This window comes from Schistocerca piceifrons, chromosome 5 (assembly GCF_021461385.2).
Source record: "Schistocerca piceifrons isolate TAMUIC-IGC-003096 chromosome 5, iqSchPice1.1, whole genome shotgun sequence".
Taxonomy (NCBI): domain Eukaryota; kingdom Metazoa; phylum Arthropoda; class Insecta; order Orthoptera; family Acrididae; genus Schistocerca; species Schistocerca piceifrons.
This window is the reverse complement of record NC_060142.1, coordinates 541,908,486-541,934,847: the sequence shown is the minus strand read 5'-3', so window position 1 is coordinate 541,934,847 and position 26,362 is coordinate 541,908,486. Positions and strand designations below refer to the sequence as shown.

General features: G+C 40.8%; 1 protein-coding gene across 2 annotated transcripts in view; it reads right to left on the bottom strand.

The window, feature by feature from the left end:
* The window catches only part of LOC124798260 (NBAS subunit of NRZ tethering complex-like), a 424,226-nt gene that overhangs the window by 381,827 nt on the left and 16,037 nt on the right, over positions 1-26,362 (bottom strand). For both annotated transcript variants that reach the window (XM_047261580.1, XM_047261581.1), the window contains exons 3-6: positions 14,873-15,006; positions 11,740-11,873; positions 3,520-3,599; positions 483-684 (exon numbers count right to left, since the gene is read on the bottom strand). In XM_047261580.1, the coding sequence (XP_047117536.1) occupies positions 483-684; positions 3,520-3,599; positions 11,740-11,873; positions 14,873-15,006 (550 nt within the window). The remainder of the gene's footprint in view (positions 1-482; positions 685-3,519; positions 3,600-11,739; positions 11,874-14,872; positions 15,007-26,362) is intronic.

Genomic DNA, 26,362 nt, shown 5'->3' with positions numbered 1-26,362 from the left:
CCCACCACTAATTTGAAGATGCAGCTGTCACTTATCTCAGTACCCCTATGGGATTGCATGTACATATGTGCGCGCACGCCCGCCCCCTCCACACACACACACACACACACACACACACACACACACACACACACACACACCAGTGCGAATGAACGCGCATGCACGTGGGTGCCCGCACGCAAATGAACTTTATGGGCTCAACCACATTTTCTTTTTGTACAATTCTTCTTTAACTAGCACTCAAACAACCCGAATGTTTTCTCTTTCCAGCACCCCATCACCCTCTCCCTCCCTACCTCTCCTCCTCCTCCTCCTCCTCCTCCTCCATTTTCTTTTTTTATGATCAAATATGTAATAACTGATATGACCGATGCATTCACCAACTCAATAATCTTCATTGAACATTTTTCTCTTTAAAATACAATAATTCATGTTCATTCTCTGAATGTCCTTTTAACAAAATATGTCATTACATAGCTCACCGTAAGTCCATCATATAATTGAATTCCAGTTATGCCAGCCACAAAGAGCAAATTATGTGATGGGTGATAACTGACAGCAGTGACACCATTACAGTAATGGGATGCAAATGAAAATGTATGGTTTGCTTCAAACCCATCAGTTGGTGACACCAAATAATTGTTGAGATTTCCTTTGTAGTCAACAATGATGAATTCATATGCCCTGTAAAAGAAAAGAGGATTAATGCAAGCTTTTGAGGAGAATGAAGGCAAAATTCAGCTACTTCAGCTGTTGTAATTCTTACAGCGCATTTAGTTAGCTTCCTGATGAAATAGCTCAGAATTTGTTTTAACATGCTACCTGGCACAATCATTATTTTTACTTTCTCCTCAACAAATGCTTTTTACTGTAGAGAAGACAGAATAGTATATTAGGTTGCTATCATAGATGTCTATCAGTCGAGGTTGCTAAATTATGACACAGAATTGCTAACCACTAGACAGAGATCTTAGTGTCCCCTTATTCTCACTAAAAGTCTGTCCCTCATCCGAGGGGCTAAGTAGCCTGCCCTTGCTTTGTTATCTTCCCCAATGTAGCCTCCTCTCCTCCCTGAGCAAGGAACCAACATTCCTAAAGGTAAGGTAGCATTGAGTACTTTTACTTTGATAAATGTATTTCAGAAGTACTGAATATTTTGCTTCCTGAGGATTTTGTACATGAACAGAGCTCTCGATTAAGCCCCATAAATGTTCGATGGAATTCAGGTTGAGTGATCTGTGTAGTAAAATCATTTGCTCAACTGTTCAGAGGTTTCTTCAAACCAGTCGCGAACAATTGTGGCCTGGTGACAAGGCACATAGTTGTCCATGAAAATTCCATCAGTGTTTGGGAACAAGAAGCCTATGAATGGCTGAAAATGGTCTCCAAGTAGCTGAATAGAACAATTGCCAGTTAATGATAAGTTCAATTGGACCAGAGAAGTCAGTCCATTCCATGTAAACATTGACCACACCATTGTGGAGGCGCCACCAGCTTGCACAGTGTCTTGTTAACAACTGGGGTCGATGGCTTTGTGGGGTCTGTGTCACAGCCAAACCCTGCACAGTCAAATGCAACCACTCATTATCCACGATGAGAGATAATGTCTGAAATTTGGCATTCTCTGCACGCTCTTGACACTGTGGATCTTGGAATATTTAATTCCTGAACAATTTCTAATATGGAATGTTCCATGCATCTAGCTCCAACTACCATCCCGCATTCAAAGTCTGCTAACTCCCATTGTGCGGCCACAATCACGTCAGAAACTTTTCACATGAATCACCTGAGTACAAATAACAGCTCTGCCCTTGCATGTCCCTTTTATACTTTGTGCAAGTGATACTACTGCCATTAGTACACATGCGTATCGTTATCTGTGACTTTCGTCATCTCAGTGTAGTTCAACACAAGGTGAAAAATGAATTATATTTTTCTCAAAATGAGTCACATTACAATTTGAAAAATCATGTACAAAAGACAGAGATGCTGAACAATTACATACTACACTGTAATAAAAATAATCATCAACATGCATTAACAATCTTTAGTATAGAAGGTCACCGCATCTCCCAATGTTAGAGCAGATCCTGTTGAGTGTACTCCATGTCCTCTGTGGCAGATCCACTTCCCACAGTTTGTTGTTGGCTTGGAAAAGACTATGGAGCTCTGGTGGAATATTATTAGACCACTCTTTTGTTCAGGCTTCACAGAGATTGAAATTACGGTCCACCAGGTTGCTGGCTGCTCTGAGTGAGTGATGCCTGGAGTAGTTTGTTGATCTGGATAGCAAATATCTCTCATGAATTGGCAGCTGCAGATTGTTGCAGATTTTCTTATACTCCTTCAGAAGGGTATTCTTTCTTCTCAAGTTAGGTGAGGATATGCAGCTTAGGGAAGATTGTAATGGACTTGATTCTACCAATAACAATCCACACTGTTTGATTTAGCTGGATACCTCATAAGATGATAATGGTTTATATCAATTACATATTGAACTAGTGTTTACACTAAGTCAAATCAAAATTTGGTCATACCAACCATCATACAATTATCCTGGCACAGTGAGAATTCCATCATGTATTGTGTCATAAGGCTCACCATATTCACAATAGGTTAAATGCCCCACCAGAATGTTCTTCCATCTCTGTTCTGAAACACATATGTAATACATTTCCATATGTGTATATGGCAATTTTCACATCCATTCGTTCTCATATAACGTTTCCTCAAATGTACTTTCTGCCCTTTCCTCTGATGGTTCTACATGTAGTTCATTTGGTTGATTGGTACAGACACATTTACTGAACAAACTGCAATGGAGGGCAGAGTGCACGTAGATCCAGCCCAGACATGCGTAGGCTTCTTGTTAAATGTCTTTCTTACAATGAGGTAAAAATGTCTTGCCAAGAGTTTGCCATGCAGAGATTCTGCCACGGATAGCCAAAAACTATTATGCACACCAGTATTCACTATTATGCATATGAAGAATAGGCATGCTAACTAACTACTCAAGCCCAACTAGAATCTCCTTTTGTTGGTAGCAGTGGAAGAGTGCTATCTTCAAATACAGTCCACAGGATTTTTACTGAGGTTGCTACACACAAAACAATTAGCCACACAGACATCAATCAGTGGTGAGCACAGGACAGAGCAGTTACAATTGGAATGACAAGGGATTCTGGGTAATTTATTCCCCTCTATATACGGTCTCTCTCATACTTGCTAAGATAATTCTTTTTTTCCTTCCTTTTGTCTATTGCTTCCAGCTAGAATTTTAAGTTTCCAAACCTTAAGACGAGTGTTTAAAAGTATTTCTGCCCGATGGGCTCACATCATCGCAGGAGGCAGCACAACAAGATTTCATTTCTTAAGTTCATATACATTTTCTTCAAAGAGAACATCACAAATAGGTTGTAATACCACGATCCACAATCCTGTTAACTGATGCCCCCAAACAGAAACCAAAAAGAAGTATTTCACTACAATGTTTTCTTGGTACAGCCTTCCAGTACTTACCACTTTTTGCTTTTTATTCTTGGTTTTAAGAATAACATATTAGTCAGTGGATGGATGGTCTTCTCTTTCTCCAGAAATTCCTGGAATAAAATAAGAAAAAGTGGTCAAAATAACATTATAAAAATAAAATACATGTTGTCTTTTTTGTTTTTGAGGTCTCTTTTCTGCAATTGCAGATTTTACAAAAAATGCACGGATTATGTGGTGTTTTGTTTGTGAAAGTCCTAAATATGGTACAGAAAGTTCTACTAAAACATACAAAATTGCAGCATGGTTGCTTTCACATGTGGTCCAATCTCTGATGGCACAGGATGGGCCTACAATAGGGCCGGAATAAGATGTGCTGGGTGGGTAAGCTGGGCAGGTCTTGGACCTGGATCTTCCACAGCAATATGACCCAGGTGGCAGGGTCTCAGGAGTGGATATGGCATAGTGATTGACCAGAATATTGTGTAGGTTGGGTGGGCAGTAGAATGCCACTTTAGGAAGGAAGAGAAGGATTGTGGGATGTTCTTCATTTCCAGACACAATGATAGACAGTTGAATGATGCAAACAACCACAAATATTTTTTAAAATGTTTTATTTCAGTGCCATAACCAGTTTTGGGCTACCATGCCCATCTTCAGATGGCTAATATTTCCTGTTATACAGCTGTTTTGATCAGCAGCATGTCATCTGCTCCTGTACTGCACAAGAATATTTGAATATTTAGTAACACTTTATAGGTGTTTCATTAAAAAAACATGCTTAAGTGCTTGCACTTATCTAGTGAAATAGCTGTACTCACTCACAAAAGTTCCAGTAGATGGTGATTTGTTTTGTTGTGGTCCATATGGTTTTCCAGATCGATTGCTGTATTTATGGACTATAAGACGCTAAGGACTATAAGACCCACCTTAATTTTCAAAGCAATTTTTGTAAATAATATTTTTACCATTTTTATTATTAGACTTCAAAAACAGACAAAAACTTCTTAGTTTAAATATCAAACTGACATTTAAAATCCCTGAAAATTGTCATCTAAACTTTCTTCTTTTTCTTCATCATCATCATCATCATCATCATCATCATCATCATCGGCATTCTTGTCCTCTTCATATATATGTGATAGTCTTCACTTCCATCAAGAGCATTACTTACACCATACTTCTTGAAAGATTTAACAGTAATGTCTTTTCTCACTCTAGACCACAACTATTTCATCCACTGACACAACTGTTTGTTTGTAAGTCATTTTAAAGCTCCATTCGGCATGGATTCATGTTGGGTTTCATTCATCATCTGCTTGTTCCATTCCTCTATTATATACACTTTAAATTTTTTTTTGAGACATCAAGAGGTTACAATTGTGAAGTAAGTTTTCCTGGTATAACAGCAAGCTCCGTATTTCCAGCTCAATTTCTCTCTCAGAATTTTTCAAATGACTACTAAACTGATCTAGCACTAGAAGAGAACTCTTCTTCAACAGAGTATCTTTCCCTCTCTCCCATATTCTGTTAATCCATAACTGCATACCACCCTCATCCACTCAACCCTTGCCATGTACATGAGCAATAATACCTGGCATTATTTCAGAAGGTTTTGGCATTGTTTTGTGCTTGAAAATAATCACTGGATTTAAGTTTAGTACTGTCAGAACAGCATGAAAGGACAACAGTGCAGTAAATTTTTTCATGTTCACTTGTTTTTATACTTACAGTTTTGGCACCTTTCATGACAACAGTTCTGTTACTTGGCATATCAAATGTCAGAGGAGTTTTGTCCATATCTTCAATTTGGCAGTTTTCTTTTGACCTTGAATAATAACATGATGGAAAGATAATATTTTTTGTTCATACTCTTGTGACAGTTTCTGAGATATTTTGGTTCTGGATCGCATGCTACGTGTATGACACCTGTAGCACCAACCAACCCCACCCTTAATGTCTGTTAAGTTCCACTGTAACACTAGATTATGAGTGCGTATTTCAATCATTTGTGTTTAATTACAATGCCATTTTGATGGTGTCCGTGAATCCATTTCAATATGTCATCTTCTAGTTTTATCCACTTTGTATTCAGTCCTCTATTTGCATATTTAGTCTTCCTTTTTTTTCAATTCTTCTTTACTAGCCTGTCAAATGCAAATGGGTTTTTTTCTGTTGATGGAGGGCTGGTATGCCACTCTGTTTCCATAGCTCACAACACATGAATGAATACCTTTTATTTTTTCCCCATTACGAAACCAGCTACTAACAAAAATATTGTACTGTTACCAATAACATAAATCACTTCAGTTCAAGTTCACTGGCACTGTAGACTGCAGTGACTCATCAAAGGTTAGACAGTATTCCGGGTGTGTGACGGTGGGCTGGGGGGGACACAGTGTCAGCAAGCATATGAATCCCCGCAACTCAACTCATGTTTGCCACATCAGTGCACTGCTGCTGCCAGTTGAATCTCATGTTGCCAGATATTGATAGAGATAAGTTTCCCGCGGCATTGAATATATGGCCATTTTTAAGATACATCTGAATGTTGGAGGCAATTTTTCGAAGAAAAAAGTGCGTACAGTGTGTACATTGCTGAGGTGCAAACAGCACACACATCTTAAATAAATTATTGATGCACACTTCATAATACTCAAAGTCAGTGTTCAGCATTACACAACTTGTAAACGGGCACTAAATACTCTAACATTCTTCTGCAGTGCAGCAGAAGATGACATGCTGTTGATCAAAACATCTATGTAACTGAAAATATTGGCCATCTGAAGATGAGCATGGTAATCCAACTCCAGTTGTGGCACTAAAACAAAACATTTTAAAAATTATTTGTGATTGGTTGCATCATTCACCATCTATCATTAATGACTGTGGAATTCACAAGATCCAACATGAGAAAATAACGATGATAGTCAAAGACCTGCAGAAGGACATGATTTACTTGTTCCAGCCCAGGATGATATTGCACATTGAGGGGGTTCCTGCTTTGCAGATGGCTCTTAGGGTGGTGAGAAGATTAGTAAGTGTGTGAGGATACAGCATGGGAAATCTGTTTGTGGACTACATTTGGAGGGGATAGAGGCTGTCTGTGAAAATCTACATCTACATGGCTACTCTGGAAATCGCATTGAAGTGCCTGGCAGAGGGCTGATCAAATCACCTTCACACTAATTCCTCTATTATTCCACTCTCTAACAGTGTGTGGAAAAAAATGAACAGCTGTATCCTTCTGTGCCAGCTCTCATTCCCTTATTTTATTATGGGGATCATTTCTCCCTATGTAGGTCAGCATCAACATAATATTTTCGCAGGTGGAGGAGAAAGTTGGTGATTCAAATTTTGTGAGAATATCCAACTGCATTAAAAATGCCTTTGTCTTACTGATCTCTGCCCCAAATCCTGTATCACGTCTGTGACACTCTCATCCATATTTCTTGATGATACAAAATGTGCACCTTTCTTTGAACTTTTGCGATATACTCCATTAAACTTTCATCCATATTTCTTGATGATACAAAATGTGCACCGTTCTTTGAACATTTGCGATATACTCCATTAAACCTACCTAGTAAGAACCCCACATCACACAGCAGTACTTCAAAGCAGGATGGACAAGCATAGTCTCTCTAGTAGATCTGTTGCACCTCCTAGGTTTTCTGCCAGTGAAATGCAGTCTTTGGGTCCCCCTTCCCCACAACATTTTCTATGTATTATTTCCAATTTAAGTTGTCTGTAATTGTAATTTCTAGGTTGGTGAGGCTTTCAGCATACTGGGCTTGGGAATTTTCATGACTGTTTATGTGCCATTCGTGGGTGGTCAAACTATTCGGGAGCGACAAAAACTTGTTTGCAAGACCTGTATGGTTCACATACCCACCACATCATTGGGCTGACATAGGCTTATCCTAACCTATCAGAGACAGGGCCACCTGTGAAAGCACAATGTTGTATACTAGCACTGCTGCAATTCCTGTACGGCATTTTATGTGGCCATTACCTGCATCCAGCTGTCCATCTGAACAATTGGCAGCCACCAGACTGTGGACAAAGGCAGACATCACAACACACTGCTGAGCACAACACACTTGATTTCAGTGGCTGATTCACAACCTGCAGCTCCCGGATCCTTCCTCCCTCCTCCCTCTCCTCTCCTCCTCCCCCTCCCCCCTCTTCCAGCAGCAGATCCTTCTCTCCAGCATCAATTTTTCTTAACAGCGTACATGGGATGTATCTTTGCAACACATCCTTTATTCCCTCAATCCTCCTGGTGTCAATCTCCACTAACCCCTGAATTCACCCCCCCCCCCCCCCACCCGCCCCACCCCCAGTCTCCTGTTCTTGCTCTGCCCCCACCCACCCCTGCCCCATTCCATTCCCTCAGATCAGTGTCATGTCATCACACAGTGCATGAGCTCACCAGTTCTGATGGACGCATGTTGCATTTCTAATTTAGGCACCTGCTAACTCCCCCCCCCCCCTCTCTTTTCCTATCTTGTACACCTCCTGCCTCCCTCAGAGCCATCAGGCACACTTCCCCAACTGTTCCTCCAGTCCTTGCCTCTTTTCTTCCCTTAACCACGCCCCCAACACAACGTCGTAACACAGTCTACTTGCCAAACTGCAATCCTGGCATTGTTTATTCAGCTGATACAATGTAACTGTACAGAGGTAGGTAGGTAAGAGAGAGAGAGAGAGAGAGAGAGAGAGAGAGAGAGAGAGAGAGAGACACGGGGGGGGGGGGGGGGGGGGGGGGGGGGGGCATGGGGGTTGCATACACATGCATGTACACTGTGCACTAAAACATACAAACAAGAAAATACTGTGGTTGGTGCAGTGTGCTGAAAAACAGACAGCTGTGTATAGCTGGGAACAAGGTAAGAAATCAAAAAAAACCTGCACACTGTATAGCAAATTCAAACAAGAGATTGTAAAAAAATAATTAAAAGAAGAGAACTGATTGTCATCTCATTATATCAACACGTGAACAATACTATAACTGTTACAGTGTGCACTGATGATGTTTTTAAATACAGAAAAATGAATTTGGCCTAAAACAGAACTTTATACAGTCACAAAAGATGGCATAAACACATACTACTTATAAAATAATCAGCATCAGAGAAAAATCAATGATACATTTAACTCTGGAGTGGAGTCTTTGTCACAACGCTTCTTCAACTGAAGGGTTGATGCTACTCTAATCTGTAACTTTTCACAGTCGAATTGTCAAGTACCCCATATGACCTCAATCCGCACTTGTCTGTTCAGTCAAATCAAATCCCTTCACTGCCAAATGAGACTTCAACTGTTGGGCCCATTCACTTCAGCTCAATTTTCAGCTTTTGATTTTGATTTATAACAACAAATAAAAAAAACTTTTTGTAGTACTTCATGTCCAAATTTTAATAAATACAAGAATAAAAAACTCATCACCTTTAGTTTTGGCTGTTATACATACTACTACTTTAACCCTGAAGTGACAACTGGATTAACCATGACTCACTTTTAGTTAACACACACACACACTACACACACACACACACACCACACACACCACAGTTTTATTCTCATCATGTTGATGTCTGTAGTGAGAAACCCCAATGAAAAGTAAACAACTCAGCAAACTTCTCTGTAGTCACATTGAAAGTTCAGTTTCATTATGACCACTGTCATAGTTAAAGTTACTGGACAGGCAAGGCATAAAAACCCTTCTTACAACTGGTGAAGGTGCTCTGCCCCGGTTAAGATCAGACTTGGTACCGATTTCCATAGATTTTACAAACTCCCTTGTCAGTGCACACACAACTACGTCACTCCATACAATTTCCAAACACTGTATTAATATAAACATAAAAGAATATTATGATAAGGAAAGTTGCCATTTTTCAAATATCAGAGATGCTAAGTCACCAATAGGCACAACAAAAAGATTTTAACACTTAAAGCTTTCTGCCAATGGACTTTGTGAACAATACACACACACACACACACACACACATGCAAATGCCACTCACACACTGACTACAGTCTCAGGCAACTGAAACCATACTGCGCAGCAGCAGCACCAGTGCTTGATGGGAGTGGCGACTGGGTGGGGGAAAGGAGGAGGCTGGGGCGGGGAGGGGGGGAGAGATAGTATGGTGAGAATGGCGGACAGTGAAGTGCTGCAGGTTGGGCGGTGGGCAGGGGAGAGGTGGGGAGGGGTAGCGGGGTGGGGGGGGTGGGGTGAAGTTAGTGAAAAAGGGGAGAAATAGAGAGAAATAAATTTTAAAAATGACTGGGTGTGGTGGTGGAATGACGGCTGTGTAGTGCTGGAATGGGAGTAGGGAAGGGGCTGGATGGGTAAGGACAGCGACTAATGAAGGTTGGGGCCCCGAGGGTTACGGGAACATAGGATGTAGCACAGGGAAAGTTTCCACCTGCGCAACTCCGAAAAGCTGGTGTTTGTGGGAAGGATCCATATGGCACAGGCTGTGAAGCAGTCATTGAAATGAAGGCTATCATGTTTAGCAACATGTTCAGCAACAGGGTGGTCCACTTGTTTCCTGGTCACAGTTTTTCAGTGGCCATTCATGCGAACAGACAGCTTGTTGGTTGTCATGTCCACATAGAATGCAGCACAGAGGTTGCAGCTTAGCTTGTAACCACAAGACTGGTTTCACAGGTAGCCCTGCCTTTGATGGGATAGATGATATTTATGACCAGACTGGAGTAGGTGCTGATGGGAGGATGTATGGGACAGGTCTTGCATCTAGGTCTATTACAGGGGTATGAGCCATGAGGTAAGGGATTGGGAGCAAGGGTAGTGTAAGGATGAACTAGTATATTGTGTAGGTTCAGTGGACAGCGGAATGCCACTGTGGGAGGGGTGGGAAGGATAGTGGGCAGGACATTTCTCATTTCAGTGAATGATGAGAGGTAATCAAAACCCTGATGGAGAATGTAATTCAGTTGCTCCAGTCCTAGGTGGTACTGAGTAACGAGGGGAATGCTCCTCAGTGGTCGGACAGTGGTGCTTTGGGAGGTGGTGGGAGACTGGAAAGATAAGGCACGGGAGATTTGTTTTTGTACAAGGTTGGGAGGATAATTACGGTCAGTGAAGGCTTCAGTGAGACCTCCAGTATATTTCAAGAGGGACTGCTAGTCACTGCAGATGCGACAACCATGGGTGGCTAGGCTTTACAGAAGGGACTTCTTGGTATGGAATGGGTGGCAGGTGTCGAAGTGGAGATATTGCTGGTTGTTAGTAGGTTTGATATGGATGGAGGTACTGGTGTAGCCATCTTTGAGGTGGAGGTCAACATCTGGGAAGGTGGCTTGTTGCGTTGATTAGGACCAGGTGAAGCAAATGGGGGAGAAGTTGTTCAGGTTCTGGAGGAATGTGGATAGGGTGTCCCTCACATTCGATTTCTGTGATGGAGGTCATGGTGGAGAGCACAACTTTTTATTCTGAACTGATATGTGAATGATACCAAAAGTATTTTATACTAGAATATTATCACAAGACACTTTGTTCTCACAGTACATTGACTTCCTTGCAAACATACCACGCCAACGTTTCTAATACGGTGAAAGTACAACTACAAATCACACAAATAAATAATAACAATGCAATTCAAGAAAAACAAAAAATAGCTGATTCCTTCATTTGCTCTAATGTGTTTAAATGCCTCATATAGAACTACCACTCTAGATACCACAACCAAATTGGGAAATTTGGAGTGAGGGTCAATAACAACATTACAAATAAGGACAGTCAACAATAAGATGTACAGAAGAGCTTTTTATAATAATTGTGTTTGCCACTGTGATTAAGACTCCAGACTCATATTTGGAAGAAAGAAGTTCCAAATGCTTATTAAGATTTTTGTTGCTTCCACTTCATATAAATGTAACATTAATTACTTCACGACCGAATCTGTCCAGCTGAGGTACTGCTTCACCATCCATGGGCATAATCTCACTAGACAATAAATATGAAAAAAGCTGTATAGATTAAAGAATTAAATTCCTTTACTCCTTGTGTTTGTGCAACATGTTATGCAAATGAGTTAGCTTAGCTTTCCCACCCGCCAAGTTTTAAAGTTACAAAATTTCTGTACATGCATCAGTAAAGAACCTCAAATTTTTGCTTGTATGTATGTCTGGGTGTAGGTGTATGCGCACGCATGCATGTACATGCTCATGCATGGAAATTACACAGTTTATTCATACAAATTCACAAAGTCTTCATACTGGTTTTATGCAGAACATGTTGCTTCCTAACAAGTTGTAGAAAGCAACATCGCCACTACTGTACGCTACTGCCAGCATGCTGCAGTCTGGACTCCACAACATTTTCCTCCATTGGGGCACTGGATCTCTGCACACTGTTAAAAGAATAGAGAACGAATCATTTTAATGAATACTGAAAGTAAGTCAAATTTTCAAAAGGTAAAGGGGTCATGTAAAGTGTCAGATAGAGAATTACAAGAGAAAATTTATGGTATCTCATCTGCATACAGCTTTATTCATTCATGAGTTACATCACATTTCCCACATAACAATGACAGATAAAGGCAACAGGAATGTCTCGGCGTATTGCTCAGCACAGTGATAGGCAGCTATTATCCACATCACCCATTCCTCATGAACTTTAACACACACACACACACACACACACACACACACACACACTGGAATGCGAGCATAAACAGCAACAACCTGTTGCTGAGGTGTGCAAGATTTCTGATCATCACCGTAGCATACACATTTGTCTTCATATGTCCCTGCAGTTACAGATCTAATGAACTTAAACCTAAGGAACATGGAAACCACCTATCCAACTCCAGAGAAACTTGATCCCCAGATATAGGTATGACCTAACAACTAACTCGTAATGGAGCACCACTGTGTTGAAAGACAGTTGGAAATATCCTTCTGCAGACAGCAGCTATGGTGCTATATCTTTATCTAACAGCTGCAGATAATGGCTGCTGTTGACAAACCATGAATGAAGAAGAGCCCTGCAAAACAAGAACCCATATTCCTTACCAAAACATCACTTTCAATGTGCCAGATACCATCAATAGATCCATTCAATATAGTTGATATCTGACCAGTTTTCTGAGTCACTAAAGCCTCTAATGATGTCTCCAGCATTGAATGAGTAAAATTATGCCTTGGACCGTAGGCTAATGCTCACAAAACAAATACTAGCAATAATCTGTGATTCTGTTCTTTTATCTATCTATGTCTCAGTCTACAAGCTGCAAAGCACCATGAGGTGATTGGCAGAGGGTATGTCTCATTGTAACAGTTATTAGCTTTCCTTTCCATTCCCTTCACGTATGGAGTGTGGGAAGAATGATTGTTTGAATGCCTCTGTGTGCACAGTAGTTATTCTAATCTTACCCTCATGATCCCCTTGCAAACAATATTGTAGTATATTCCTAGAGTCATCATTTACAGATGGTTCTTGAAACTTTCTTAATAGACTTTCTAAGGATACTTTACGTCTGCCATAAAGAGTCTTCCAGTGCAGTTCCTTCAATATCTCTGTGACACACTCCCGTGGATCAAACAAACCTGTGAAAATTCATGCTGTTCTTCTCTGTATACGTTTTTTATCCCCTACTAGTCCTATTTGGTACAGCTCCCACACACACCTGAGCAGTATTCTAGAACTGGTCACACAAGTGATTTGTAAGCAGTCTCTTTTGTAGACTGATTGCACTTCTACAGTATTCTACCAATAAACCGAAGCCTACCATCTTCTTTATCCACAACAGAGTGTATGTGATCATTCCACTTCACATCCCTGTACAATGTTACACCCTGGTATTTATACGAGTTGGCCGATTTCAACAGTGATTCATTGATATTAAGTCACAGAATATGACTCTTTTTTCATTTTGTGTGCACAATTTTACATTTCTGAACATTTGAAGCAAGTTGTCAATCTCTGAACCACTTTGAAATCTTATCTGAATCTGATTGACTATTCGTACAGCTTCTTTCAGACAGTACTTCATCTTAGATAACTGCATGATCTGTAAAAAGTCTGAGGTTACTATTAATATTGTCTACGAGGTCATTAATATACAACATGAAGAGCAAGGGTCCCAACACACTTGCTGCCATTCCTGTAAGGGATACCATGATTTGCCATATGTTTGAACTGCTGACAATTAATAGACCCTAACCTTTTATGTTTGTCTCCTCCTGACATCAGACAAAATGTGTTTCTATAAAACAGGTTCCATTCACACAGAAGTTCACTTCAACCATAATGAGTACATCATAGAGGAAATGAGGTTTTTCACCCAGCTTGGGTATCACCCATTCTGCACACTGTACACAACAATCTATTTGTTCTTGGTGAGATGGTACAACAGTCATATTTTCACTAGTGTGTGGTCAGAATTCTCATTTTTGATGTATGGTTGACCCTAATTTGCTGCAAAATGCAGCAAGTACTACACTCTGGACTCTTACTGAACAATGGCAGAACAGTGGGTGATGCTGCTTCATCCATAGCAGTTTTTGATCGCCCAGCTTCTGCTTTGTCTGCAACAGACCCAGTTTGGAATTTTGTAAGAATTTTCACCACCATACAGTGGGTAATTAGTGGTCTGTCTGGGTGGTGATGCTTAAAATCCACTGTGACAGCATGGGTACTAGTCTCTCCTATTGAGGACTATCTCAATGCATTCACCTTGTGTTAATGCCATCAGCTTTCATACAAAAAGTTCTAGGAAAGTTGCAATACAATCAAACAATGGAAAATCCAGGATGGAACGTAACAATACCAGAGAAGGAAAGTTGCTACTCACCATATAGCAGAGATACTGAGTCGGAATAGGCACAATAAAAGAATTCACACTCTCATAGCTTTCGGCCATTAAGGCCTTTGTCAACAGTAGACACACATACACACACGCGCAACCGCAACTTGCACACACGTCTGCAGTCTCAGAGAGCTCTCTGAGACTGCAGACATGTGTGCAAGTTGCGTTTGCATTTGCGTGCATGTCTACTGTTGACAAAGGTAGTCCTTACTACATTATCACATTCATATGTTAAGCTATGATGCACTGCACATTTATATAATCTTAGGTAACCATCCAAATTCAGAGCATTTAAGCACTTTACACACCATAAAGTCAAAAAATTTCCAAATATTGCTGTTTTACACAGAAGATGGGCACCCAGCTACAGGTTCAGCTAATTTGTGAATAATCAAGTATTTGCTTAACAGGAAGCAACACAAATGCAAAGGTTGAAGAGTCAAAGAAACTGACAAAATGCAAACCTAACTCAAACCTTGCAGGAACATTATCAGATTATACCACAGAGCATCTAAAATTGCTACTATGGATCAACTTACCTACAGCTTTGCCTACAACTGATGAGTATTCATCTCTACTGGCTCGTATTTCCAAAAGTGTATCTTGTAAAATGGCTACAACTTTTCCATCTTCTCCCACAGCAAACTTCCATGGTAGATGACTATTCAGTAATCTGTAAGGAATACACCTGCAACCTTAATTCACCGAGTCACAGACATTTTAACTGAAATGAACTGACCACATTAAAGCTGCTATCACTAGGCCAATTATCAGCTGAATATCTTTGATAAATCTTATCATAATATTAAACAACTGAAAATCCAGAGTGAAACAACAACAACATTATTTTAGGTAGATTGCTACTTACCACGTAGATGAGGAGTTTAATGGCAGACAGACATGTTTAAACTGTGCCTGTCTGCCACTTCACTGATCCCCTATGTGGTGAGTAGCAATGTATCCTAATTTGTACTCTTGTAACCATAATGTTAAATTTCTTACAGTACTTAAGATGGATAGCTACCCAACAGGATTTTAAACTTACACTAAATAGAGTTTGTCAATCAAGAGGAGGAGGAGGAGGAGATTAGTGTTTAACGTCCCGTCGACAACGAGGTCATTAGAGACGGAGCGCAAGCTCGGTGAGGGAAGGATGGGGAAGGAAATCGGCCGTGCCCTTTCAAAGGAACCATCCCGGCATTTGCCTGAAGCGACTTAGGGAAATCACGGAAAACCTAAATCAGGATGGCCGGAGACGGGATTGAACCGTCGTCCTCCCGAATGCGAGTCCAGTGTGCTAACCACTGCGCCACCTCGCTCGGTGTCAATCAAGAGGGATAATTCTAATTGTGCTGTAGTGACTGGTTTTGTACTTTTTTGTTGACGGTATGCTTATTGGCACTGTGTATTCCACACCACTGTATATTGAAAAGGTGGTAGCAATCATTGGAGAAAAAAAAAAAAAAAGAAAAACACGTTTGGTGACTGCTGTATATAAAAGTACTGTGCAAACAGTGCTTCGTATTCTGTAATGTTTCATGTTATATTTGCGACTTTACATTTTCTTTAACAACATTTTTAATTATTACTAAAGATATTACAATATTTTCTTGGGCAGTCGCTTATAGAGCTATAGAACTTTAGCAGGAAGCTGTTCCCATAACCGAAGAGAGTTTAGGCAACACACAAGTCATTATACATGTTGCATTGCACCACAACTCTGTTAGGTACAATGAACTGTCCCTGCCATACTTAGAAAAAGAATGTCATACAGAGGGAAGTGAGCATCAACTTCATGTCCAGAAGACATCGTTTCACAAAAATGTGTATTCAGAGTGATAATGCCCTTATTTAGGATACTGATGACCTGGAAGATGCTAGCCAGCTCTGAAAGGTGAAGCTGGCCGACATTACAGCTCCAGTTAGGCTCCTGCAGGGGCTGACTAAACAAGAGAATTGGAACAAATGAAGTCCTCACCACCTAATGGCAACAACTGGCCACTCCAACTTGTTATCACTTCTAGAGTGGGAGTGCTGCTTTTGGAGTAGTACTGACCAGCATGCTCTCACAGTCACCTTCCAAGGACTTCATCTCCAGTAGCTGCAAGTATCTGCCTTAGTTTCGAACTTGGCACCTTCACACTGCTGGGTCACGTGCCATGTGCTTTTCTTCCACTGATGACCACCTCCCTGGTCCATCACATGTTCAAGTCTGGGCTAGGGGCTGCCCAGCTACACTGTTACTGTTTACTTGTTCCTGTAGGCCCTCATCATTGCTGATGGCCACCCAGTGCAGGCACACGACTTTGGCCATGTTGCTTACTACGGTTTAAGTACTGTCCTTACCAGTATGGTACACAGCAACCAGAAGGCAGTCAAGCTGCCAGGAGCTTTGCCTATGCCACACAGACAGGCACACCACAGTGTCAGCCTTCAGCAGGCATAATGATGCTAGCTCATGTCACTACTTGCATGGGCCAATGATTGCTGACATTGGTGCATGGTGTGTCTGAAGCCAACTACACCACTGAGGGGTAATAACCTCCCATCTGCTGGAATTCTGTCTCTGTACCAAAATGAGTAAATGACTGTTGTAATCACATATGTTTCATTAATAGCTCACCGTGCGATTACAGTCACTGCTACTGCTACAACTCATGTTCAGGTGAGGAGATAACACCTTTTCCTGATCTACAAACAGCCGATTCCTCGGTCACTGTTGGGATCAGCTCTCAGCCCTGGTAAGTGTTTAAAGCAGGTTGGTGGTGTTAGAGATATCTTGCACGTAGTTACAGACACTGGAGACGACCCAGAGAATTAGCAGCAAACAATCCATATCTACATTTAAACTCTGGAAACCAGTGTGAAGTACACGGGAGAGGGTACTCCACATTGTGCCCATTATTGGGGCTTCTTCCAATTCCACTCAAGAATGGAGCACAGGAAGAATGACTGATTGAGTGCCTCTCTGCACATTATAATTGGTCTCACAATTTTAATTATTAAATATTAATATTATTAACTCATTTTGGTATAGAAAATATCAGGAGAAGTCTGTCATTTGTTTGTCAAATTTTGGCATTATTACTATTCACTAAACTTCAAGTTTTGCTAAATAAACAATGAGGGCAGAGGCACCTGACAGTATAGGAAGAAGTACAAAGCAGTATTATATTTTATAGTAAACTTTATATTGTGCCAAGTCAGTCAGTCATTACACATGATCCATCTGAAATCTCTGGATAAACTATGACATTATTTTCAAGTTAATCATCTTAATTAATATCAGAAATGTATTTCTGTAGAGTTAACAGTGTTTATTTACAATAAACTCACCATGATGACATTTCTGTTTTCCCATTTACTAAATGTAGCCACCCCCAATCTTATCAGAATCTTCAATTTATCACAGTCAATAAAATTTTTCTGGGTTTGTGACCACACTGTCAATATGTAAAACTACCAACATTTCAGTCCTTGTTGCAAGTGACCTCCTTCATGGTGTTTTTTGTAAACAAAACAACCCCGTGAAGAAGGTCACTTGCAACAGTGAACGGAACATCAGTAGTTTTACTTACTGACAATGCGGTAACAAATCCAGGAAAATTTTATTGACTGTGACAATGGCCGCAGAAGCCTACGTTTATATACAATTTGTCAGTTTACAACGTAATAGTGCTACTAACTGCAAGGGGTGTCATCAGAAAAACTGCAATGCAGAGCAAATAGGACATTGTATAAATGCATACTCAAGGGGTTAATTCTCGCCACTCTGAGTGTAACAAATTTTTATGGTATATCCAGGGCCACTGTTACCGCTCATTGGAAAAGTATCGCCTTCTAACGAGTGATGTTAGGGGCTACGTGTTATTGAATACAGAATCCATGTACCAACGAACAGTGCCTTATCTGAAGGCTTGTTAAATGTTTTTCATTTTCTCAACTAGCCATGTAAAGGACTATCACAGATAGGCTCCTCATGCTCTTTAAGTTTTCAGTTCTCCAAATCTAGCCGCAATGCCTTTATGCACTGCAACTAAATGTTTCAGTTAAGGTTTACATTTCTCTCTCTTTCCAACGAGATGGGAAGAGTGTGGCAGAGGGGAAATTACCAGGTGGAACTGCTGACTTGCCCACAAAGTCATCACAGCAGAATCATACAGAATGGAGTCATCACTGTTCTCCTTCCACAGAGAGGAAAGCCATAGTCCTATGATTTCCAGTGAACAGATACAAAAATAAAATTTCGTTAAGTACAAGACACAAGAAAGAGGAACAAAACAGTGGGACAACTGGATTCACTGACCAGTGTTGTAGTCTCACACTTCTGCAAAGTGACGAAATTATCTCTCAGTGGCACAGTGAGGGGTAGCAAGGGGATCGCACATTGTATCACAGTATGTCCTCAAACTCCTGATGAACTCTGGATCTTGACTCGGTGTCATGCCTTGCCATGCCTTAGTGGTACAGATAAACATTATATACATTAAATCAAATTGGAGGGGCATCTGTGGTGAGGCTAGTTTAAGAGTAGTTGCAATGTATGACTGACATTTTGCCTTTGTAACATCAGCCAACATAGCCTTGAAATCAGTGTTATGTTACAGCTGATCCCAAAGGGAAACAACAGCTGTAATTTTTCCTAAGGACTTGCAGCTCTGCTGTAGGCATTAATGAAGATGGTATCCTCCTGGGTAAAATATTTCAGAGATAAAATAGTACCTCATTCAGGTCACTGAATAGGGACTACTCAGGAGGATGCTGTTATCGGCAAAAAAAACTAATCTTGCAATGTGTCAGAGTTCAGAATCAAATAGATAAATTAGAGAATTTGAAAAACAAAAGAAATGAATAGGTTGAAGTCAGATACAGTGGTAATTAGTGAAGTGCAATAGCAAGAAGAACAAGATTTCTGGTTGGGTGAGAACAGGGTTAACGACGCAAAATCAAATTGTATAGAGTAAACACAGGAGTATGTCTAATAATGAATAATAAAATAGCAACTAGGCAAAAGTATAAAGTGCATTAGAAATTCTTCAAAAACACACAACAAACTGAATTTAAATAATGAAAGGAGAAGAAATAAAATGCAACAAATTAAGCAGGCAAAGAAATACAGATATCTAAAAACGAGATTGACAGGAAGTATAAAATGGCAGAGCATGAATGGTTGGAAAAGAAATGCAAAGCACTTGGAGGATCTATGACTATGATAGGAGTCTTGGGTAGGAAAATTAAGGAGACCTTTGGAATGAAAGAGAATCAGCTTTGTGAATATCAATAACTTCGATAGCATATCAGTTCTAGGCAAAGAAGGGAAGGCTGAAAGGTGAAACGAGGTGGTGAGTCATAGAAAGAAAAATAACTTTAAGACAGTATTATGGCAGGAGTGCAGAAATAGGTGGATGATGAGATGGGAGATGTGGTACTACAGGAACAATTTGACCAAACACAGAAAGACAAACCAAAACAAGACACGTGGAAGAGACAATGTTCCCTCAGTTATTTAGCTCTTGGAGAGAACCAACCTTCACAAAACTATTCCACCTGGTGTGCAAGATACAAGAGACAGGCAAAATACCCTCAAACTTCCACAAGAATGTAATAATCCCAATTCAAAACAAGGGAAGAGCTGAAAGGTGTGAGTACTGAAGCATCACTGTTGCAAAATATTAGCTATTCACAGAAGAACAGAAAGACTGGTAGATGCTTCAGCGTAACAGGAGGAGGAGGAGATTAGTGTTTAACGTCCCGTCGACAACGAGGTCATTAGAGACGGAGCGCAAGCTCGGGTTAGGGAAGGATGGGGAAGGAAATCGGCCGTGCCCTTTCAAAGGAACCATCCCGGCATTTGCCTGAAGCGATTTAGGGAAATCACGGAAAACCTAAATCAGGTTGGCCGGAGACGGGATTGAACCGTCGTCCTCCCGAATGCGAGTCCAGTGTGCTAACCACTGCGCCACCTCGCTCGGTTCCAGCGTAACAACATGCTTTCAGAACCAACCAGCACTACAATGTCATGCAAATAATTAGCACATGAGAGAATCAACAGTGTTAGCTCAGGGAAGAAAATTGGTCACATCCGCTTCAAAGGAACCATTCAGGCATTTACCTTAAGCACTCTAGTGAAATCTTAGAAAACCTAGATTTCCACAGCCGACTGGGAATCTCATCTACAGCATATCTACATACATACTCTGTAAACCAACATATGGTGCATGGCAGAAGGTAACTAATACCACTACCAGTCAATTCCTTTCCTGTTCTATTCGCAAACAGAGCCAGGGAAGAACGACTGTCTACACCCCTCTGTAAGAGTTGTTGTTTATCTAATCTTCATAGTCCTTATGTGAAATGTATGTTGGCAACAATAGGACTGTTCTGCAGTCAGCTTCAGATGTTGGTTCTCTAAATTCTCTCAATGGTGTTCCTCGAAAACAATGTCGCCTTCCCTCCAGGGATTCCCCATCTGAGTTCCCGAGGCATCTCCATAATACATGTATGCTGAACGAACCTACTGGTACCAAATCTAACAGCCCATCTCTGAATTGCTTCGATGTCTTACTGTAATTTGAAGTGATGGGGATTTGAAAAACTCTAGACATACTCAACACACTAGTGTTCTACATGCCATCTCCTTAACAGATGCATCACACTTTCCTGAAATTCTCCCAGTAAACCAAAGTGACCATTCACCTTCCCTATTACAATCCTCACATGCCAGTTCCATTTCATATCACTTTACAATATTAAGCCTAGATATTTAATCAACATGACTGTGTCATGCAGTACACCACTAACACTGTAACCAAATATTACACGATTGTTTTTCCCACTCATATGTATTAACTTACATTTTTCTACATTTAGAGCTAGCTGTCATTTGTCGCATTAACTAGAATTTTGTCTAAGTCATCGTTTATGCCCCTACAGTTACTCAATGACAACACCTTCCTGTGCACCACAGTATTATTGGCTAACAGCCATAGACTGCTGTTCACCCAGTCCATTAGATCATTTATGTAAACAGAGAATAACAGCAGTCCTATCACACTTCCATGGTGCTCTCCTGATGAACACTTGCCTTTGGAAAATATACTGTGTTCTATTATTTAAGAAGTCTTTGAGCCACTCATATATCTGGAACTCTATTTGATATGCCTAGAACTTCATTAACAATCTGCAATGGGGCACTGCGTCAAATCCTCTTCAGGAATCTAGAACTATGGAATCTGCCTATTGACCTTCATATATGGTTTGCAGGACATCTTGTGAGAAAAGGCCAAGCTGATTTCACGAGAGGTGATTTCTAAAACTATGCTGATTTGTGGACAGAAGCTGTTCCACATGAAGGAACTTTATTATACTCAAACTGAGGCTATGACCAAAAATCAGTTGGCTATAGGTTAAGAATATTGGTCTGCAATTTTTGTGGGTCTCTTCTTTTACCCTTCTTACGTACAGGAGTCACATGCGCTTTTTTTCCAGTCACTGCACTGGGCAAAAGATTCACAATAAATGCAAGCTAAGTAAGGAGTCAATGCCATAGAGTTCTCTTTGTAAAACCAAACTGGGATTCCATCCAAACATGGTGACTTCTTGTTTTCAACTCTTTCAATTGCTTCTCTACACCAGCAATGCCTACTACTACGTCCTACACAGGTAGTGGATCTGAGATCATCATCATCATCCAGAATGTGAGTCCAGTGTGCTAACCACTGCACCATCTCACTCAGTAGCTTTGCTACAGCAGTACACAATAGCAATTTGACACTGCTTTCAGCACTCAATTTACATAGCCCATTATTTGATAGCACCATCCTCTGCTTGGTCCCACAGCAAAGGGGACACAAAGACAGATTCATTCAGCTGTTTTAATACAATGTACTGTATTTACTCGAATCTAAGCAGCACTTTTTTTCCGATTTTTGTAATCCAAAAAACCGCCTGCGGCTTAGAATCGAGTACAAAGAAAGCGGAAGTTCTGAAAAATGTTGGTAGGTGCCGCCACAACTAACTTCTGCCATCGAATATACGTAGCACTACACAGGCATGCTTTGCAGGCACAAAGATAAATACTGGCGCCAAAACCTCTGCGACAGTAAATAAATTTAAAACAAGGGTGGAAGACGAGCATTTTTCTCCGCCCTGAGTTTCGACCACTGCATTTTCATACATTATCCAAAGAAGTAAATACAAATTCCGTATTGTTCATTTTCGAATGTAGCAGCATTTCAATGTACTATGAAAATCCGACTGGCAAGACTGTTTGTCAATATGGCCAACTCTACGTTCTGAACTTTTTCCTACCTGTGAGAAAAGATGGTTGCTAATAAAAACTTTTATGAATTGTGAATCACATGCAGTACTCTCATCACCATAAGAATAATACAAATAATATTTTGCCATGTACTCTTTCGTGTTTGCTGCTATCTCATTTAAATCTTGTCTGCCTAATAAACTACGAAACTAGAGTGAGACAACAGCAAACGCGGAAGAATATACATATCATGTCACGTTTATATTCGTATTATTCTTACGCCTAATAGTGATACAGTCAGAAATGAAGCACGGCAATTGACTAGATTTTTATATGTAAGATGGCTCTAATTTCTGTGCAGAATGTAATGTACTAAAGAGGCGCCTGCAAAGATTTTCAAACGGAGAAAAATTTTCACTAAACTCTCGTTCAGAATATCTTGTATCTTACGCAGTTTATTATTTGGTTCTTGTTGATCACTATCAAAGAAAGCAGCAGTGTAAGTAACAACAAATAGCAGTCTTTTGCCATTGTTCCGCTAATGAGAAGATTCCTCTCTTTTTTTAAGAAAAAAAATTGTAAGCGGCGGTGGCGCACACAAAAGCAAGCCATGCCGCGAGCGGCGACAGGTCGTAAACACTCATTATCAGAATGCAACAAACAACGCATGGCACAGTAAAGTAATGCATTTTCAGCTTAGAGTGACGTAAACAACCTATAACAAAGAGAACGGCACTTATCAGATCAAAGAAAAATAAGCAATTCAAACCAGACGAAGCACGTGAAAAAGGAAGGGTACCCGTATAAATACGGACGGAGCACCTGATGCACAGCAATGGCCACCTGGTAAAGCTTAACTGCTAAGCTCACGACTCGAACCAAACTACTGTAGCTGTATCGCCATTCATTCGACCTAAATTGTGTCTCATATTACAATGGACCAACTTTGTTTCGATTTTGAGGTGTGGCCTAAAACTTTTCTCTCCCCTTGAATTTCGAGTCTCAAATTTCAGGTGCGGCTTAGATTCAGGAAATTTTTTTTCCTTGATTTCGAGTCTCATTTTTCAGGTGCGGCTTAGATTCGAGTAAATACGGTAGCCATTGAATGGAAATTATCTGATCAGACTGTATTTAAGTACACAAGTCACCATAGTAGGACTACATGAACATTTGCTACTCTCGATATTTCCTGTAACAGATGGCATGCAGCCTGCATTATTTTCAAATGTGGGCAACTATTACGGTCCCAGCTAATACCAGAATCAATGTATAAGAGTGCCTATACACACTGGTTTTGGTTGTAGATCAAATAATGTAATTCTTGATTAAAGAGTCAGCACAAAATCTTAGACAGTCTTGCTGTCGTATGGTGCAGGGTGAGTAATGGGACCGAAGACCCCAGTGGAAACACTGTTGAGAGTTAAGAATGACTTTTATGATGTAGTGAAGCAACCATACCTGCCTCTGTTGTGTCTGATCGATGCTGATGTGCAGGTGGCGGCTTCCACCCTCACTGCTGAGCCAGCACCTCACTATTCTGATGACAACCCCATGGAAGGTCGGCAGACTTTAGAGGCCACGGCTGTTCAGCCGTTAATGTCAAGGTACACTACTTTCCTGGGCACCACGCAGCCCACACGGACCCTCATTCTGCCCATGTCATTGTGCAAAGATGGCTGGTATAGTGGTGCAGCAAGCACAGCCCAGTCTTAAGCCCGTGCCTGCTGCTGCTGTCCAGCGTAGCTATGGCAGCATAGTGGCAGTGCTGGTTTCCAGCAAGGAGAAGTAATCCCTGCCTCAAAATTCAGACATATTTATACACCTCTGGTGTACATTTGTTTAACTAAAACCCGAAACCTAGTCACACCGCCCATAACAAGAAACTTGCCCTGGTGTGGTGACATCGTCACGTTGGCTACGTGATTACCACTGTTTGGTGCAATTTACTGCTGCATTGGCTATCCTGGCTTCACTGTTAAGTAGCATGTCTGTTAGTGTGACCCATATCTCACCATACAGGTGGCTACCGGCTTGTGGCTGTTAACAATACTGCTCATGACTTTTGCTAAAGACTTATAATCTTTAATCAAAGACTAGGCAGTGGCACTACACTACCCCTCTCCATGGAGAGGACCCAGTCCCTCAGGTCTTGCCCCAGTCCAGTTCTTCACTGTGACCACCCCTCACTCTTTCAGTTGTTTCTATGTGCTAGAAATGCTTATTACTGTGTCGTCCAACCGGAAGTCTGTCAGTTTGACATTCAAACAGCAGTTTGTTTGTACAATTCTCTTGTGTGAATGATTTCTTCAACATGAAATTCAAAACTTTGGCTTTTGCTTTGTATCTTCAACTGCCACACCAGACTAGCCGACTAATGACTGGATGGGAGCCATAAAAACACTTAGCAATTTTACATAGTACCTGAATTTTCTCAGGTTCTCAATCAGATCTTATACTAACATATGATGGTGGTGGTAGTTGTATGCTTAAAGCCTAGATCTTTTCAGATATGCACAGATCTCTACTAACCTTTACCTGTCATCATTTGCGTGTTGTGTTCTGAACCAAGAGAGCAACAGCCTTTGCTTCCTCAGCACTTTCTAAATTTCATTGCTACAGAATGGTGGGTCTCTTCTGTCCTTAATCCACGAACTAGGAACATAGTTCTCCACACCATGATTTACAATCTGTTTAAACTTTGCCCATAATTCCTCTTTGCCCATCTTATTGGAACTAAGAGACGTCAATTCACTGTCTAGGTAATATGCCAACAACTGCTTATCTTCTCTTTCTAACAGACACACTCTCCTAGCCTTCTTGACTGGTTTATTAACTATTGTAACCACAGTTTCTATAATGACGCCATGATCACAAATCCCCATCTCTATACTGATGCTGTCAATATGGTCCACCATCTTTGTAGCTACGAGGTCTAAAATATTTCCACTGCATATGGGCTACCAAACTAGCTGCTGAACAGAGTTTTCAGAAAACTGACTTAGTGTGCCCCAACCACCCACAATGAATCGATAGACGATCCAGTCTACGCTCAGTAGGTTACAGTCGTTTCTAACAATTATTGCATGATCTGGGTATTTTCCCACTACAGACTGTAGACTGTGTTTGAATGACTCTAGAACTGACACAGCAGAGTCAAGTGGCCAATAAAAATATCCAACAATTAACTTGGTTTCACCTAGACCTGTTATATGCAACTGGATAACCTCATTGTCGCACTCCTTCCTTCAACCTCAATAGAGGCAATATTATTGTCAACTGCAATGAACATTCTCTCTCCAACACCATCTAATCTGTCTTTGCAATATTTGATCCTCAACTCGCTAAATATTGCAAAGCTTTCTACTTTAGGTTTCAGGCAGCTCTCAGTCCCAAGAATAATTTGAGCATGAGAACTTTCCTGGAGCGCAATAAATTCGGGAACTCTGTCACAAATACTTCAACAATTTCATGAAAGTCTCTTAGGGTTTGCTGCCGGATCCTAAAATCAACTTGACTCGATATTTCGGCGATCCAACTGGTCGCCATCTTCAGGAAAATGCTGCTTCTGCTGATGAGTCCCACTGAGAACTGACGCCAGGTTGCAAATCGACGTCCTATATAGACCACCGCTCAGTACACGGCGCATGCGCCGCAGATCACGGTTTCTGCCTTCCAAAACAGGGAGGTGGCGCCGCCCTTACTGAAACAGTGCTGGCAACGATATATCGCAATCAAGGCCGCACTGAAGAACATTCAGTTTTGATGTGAG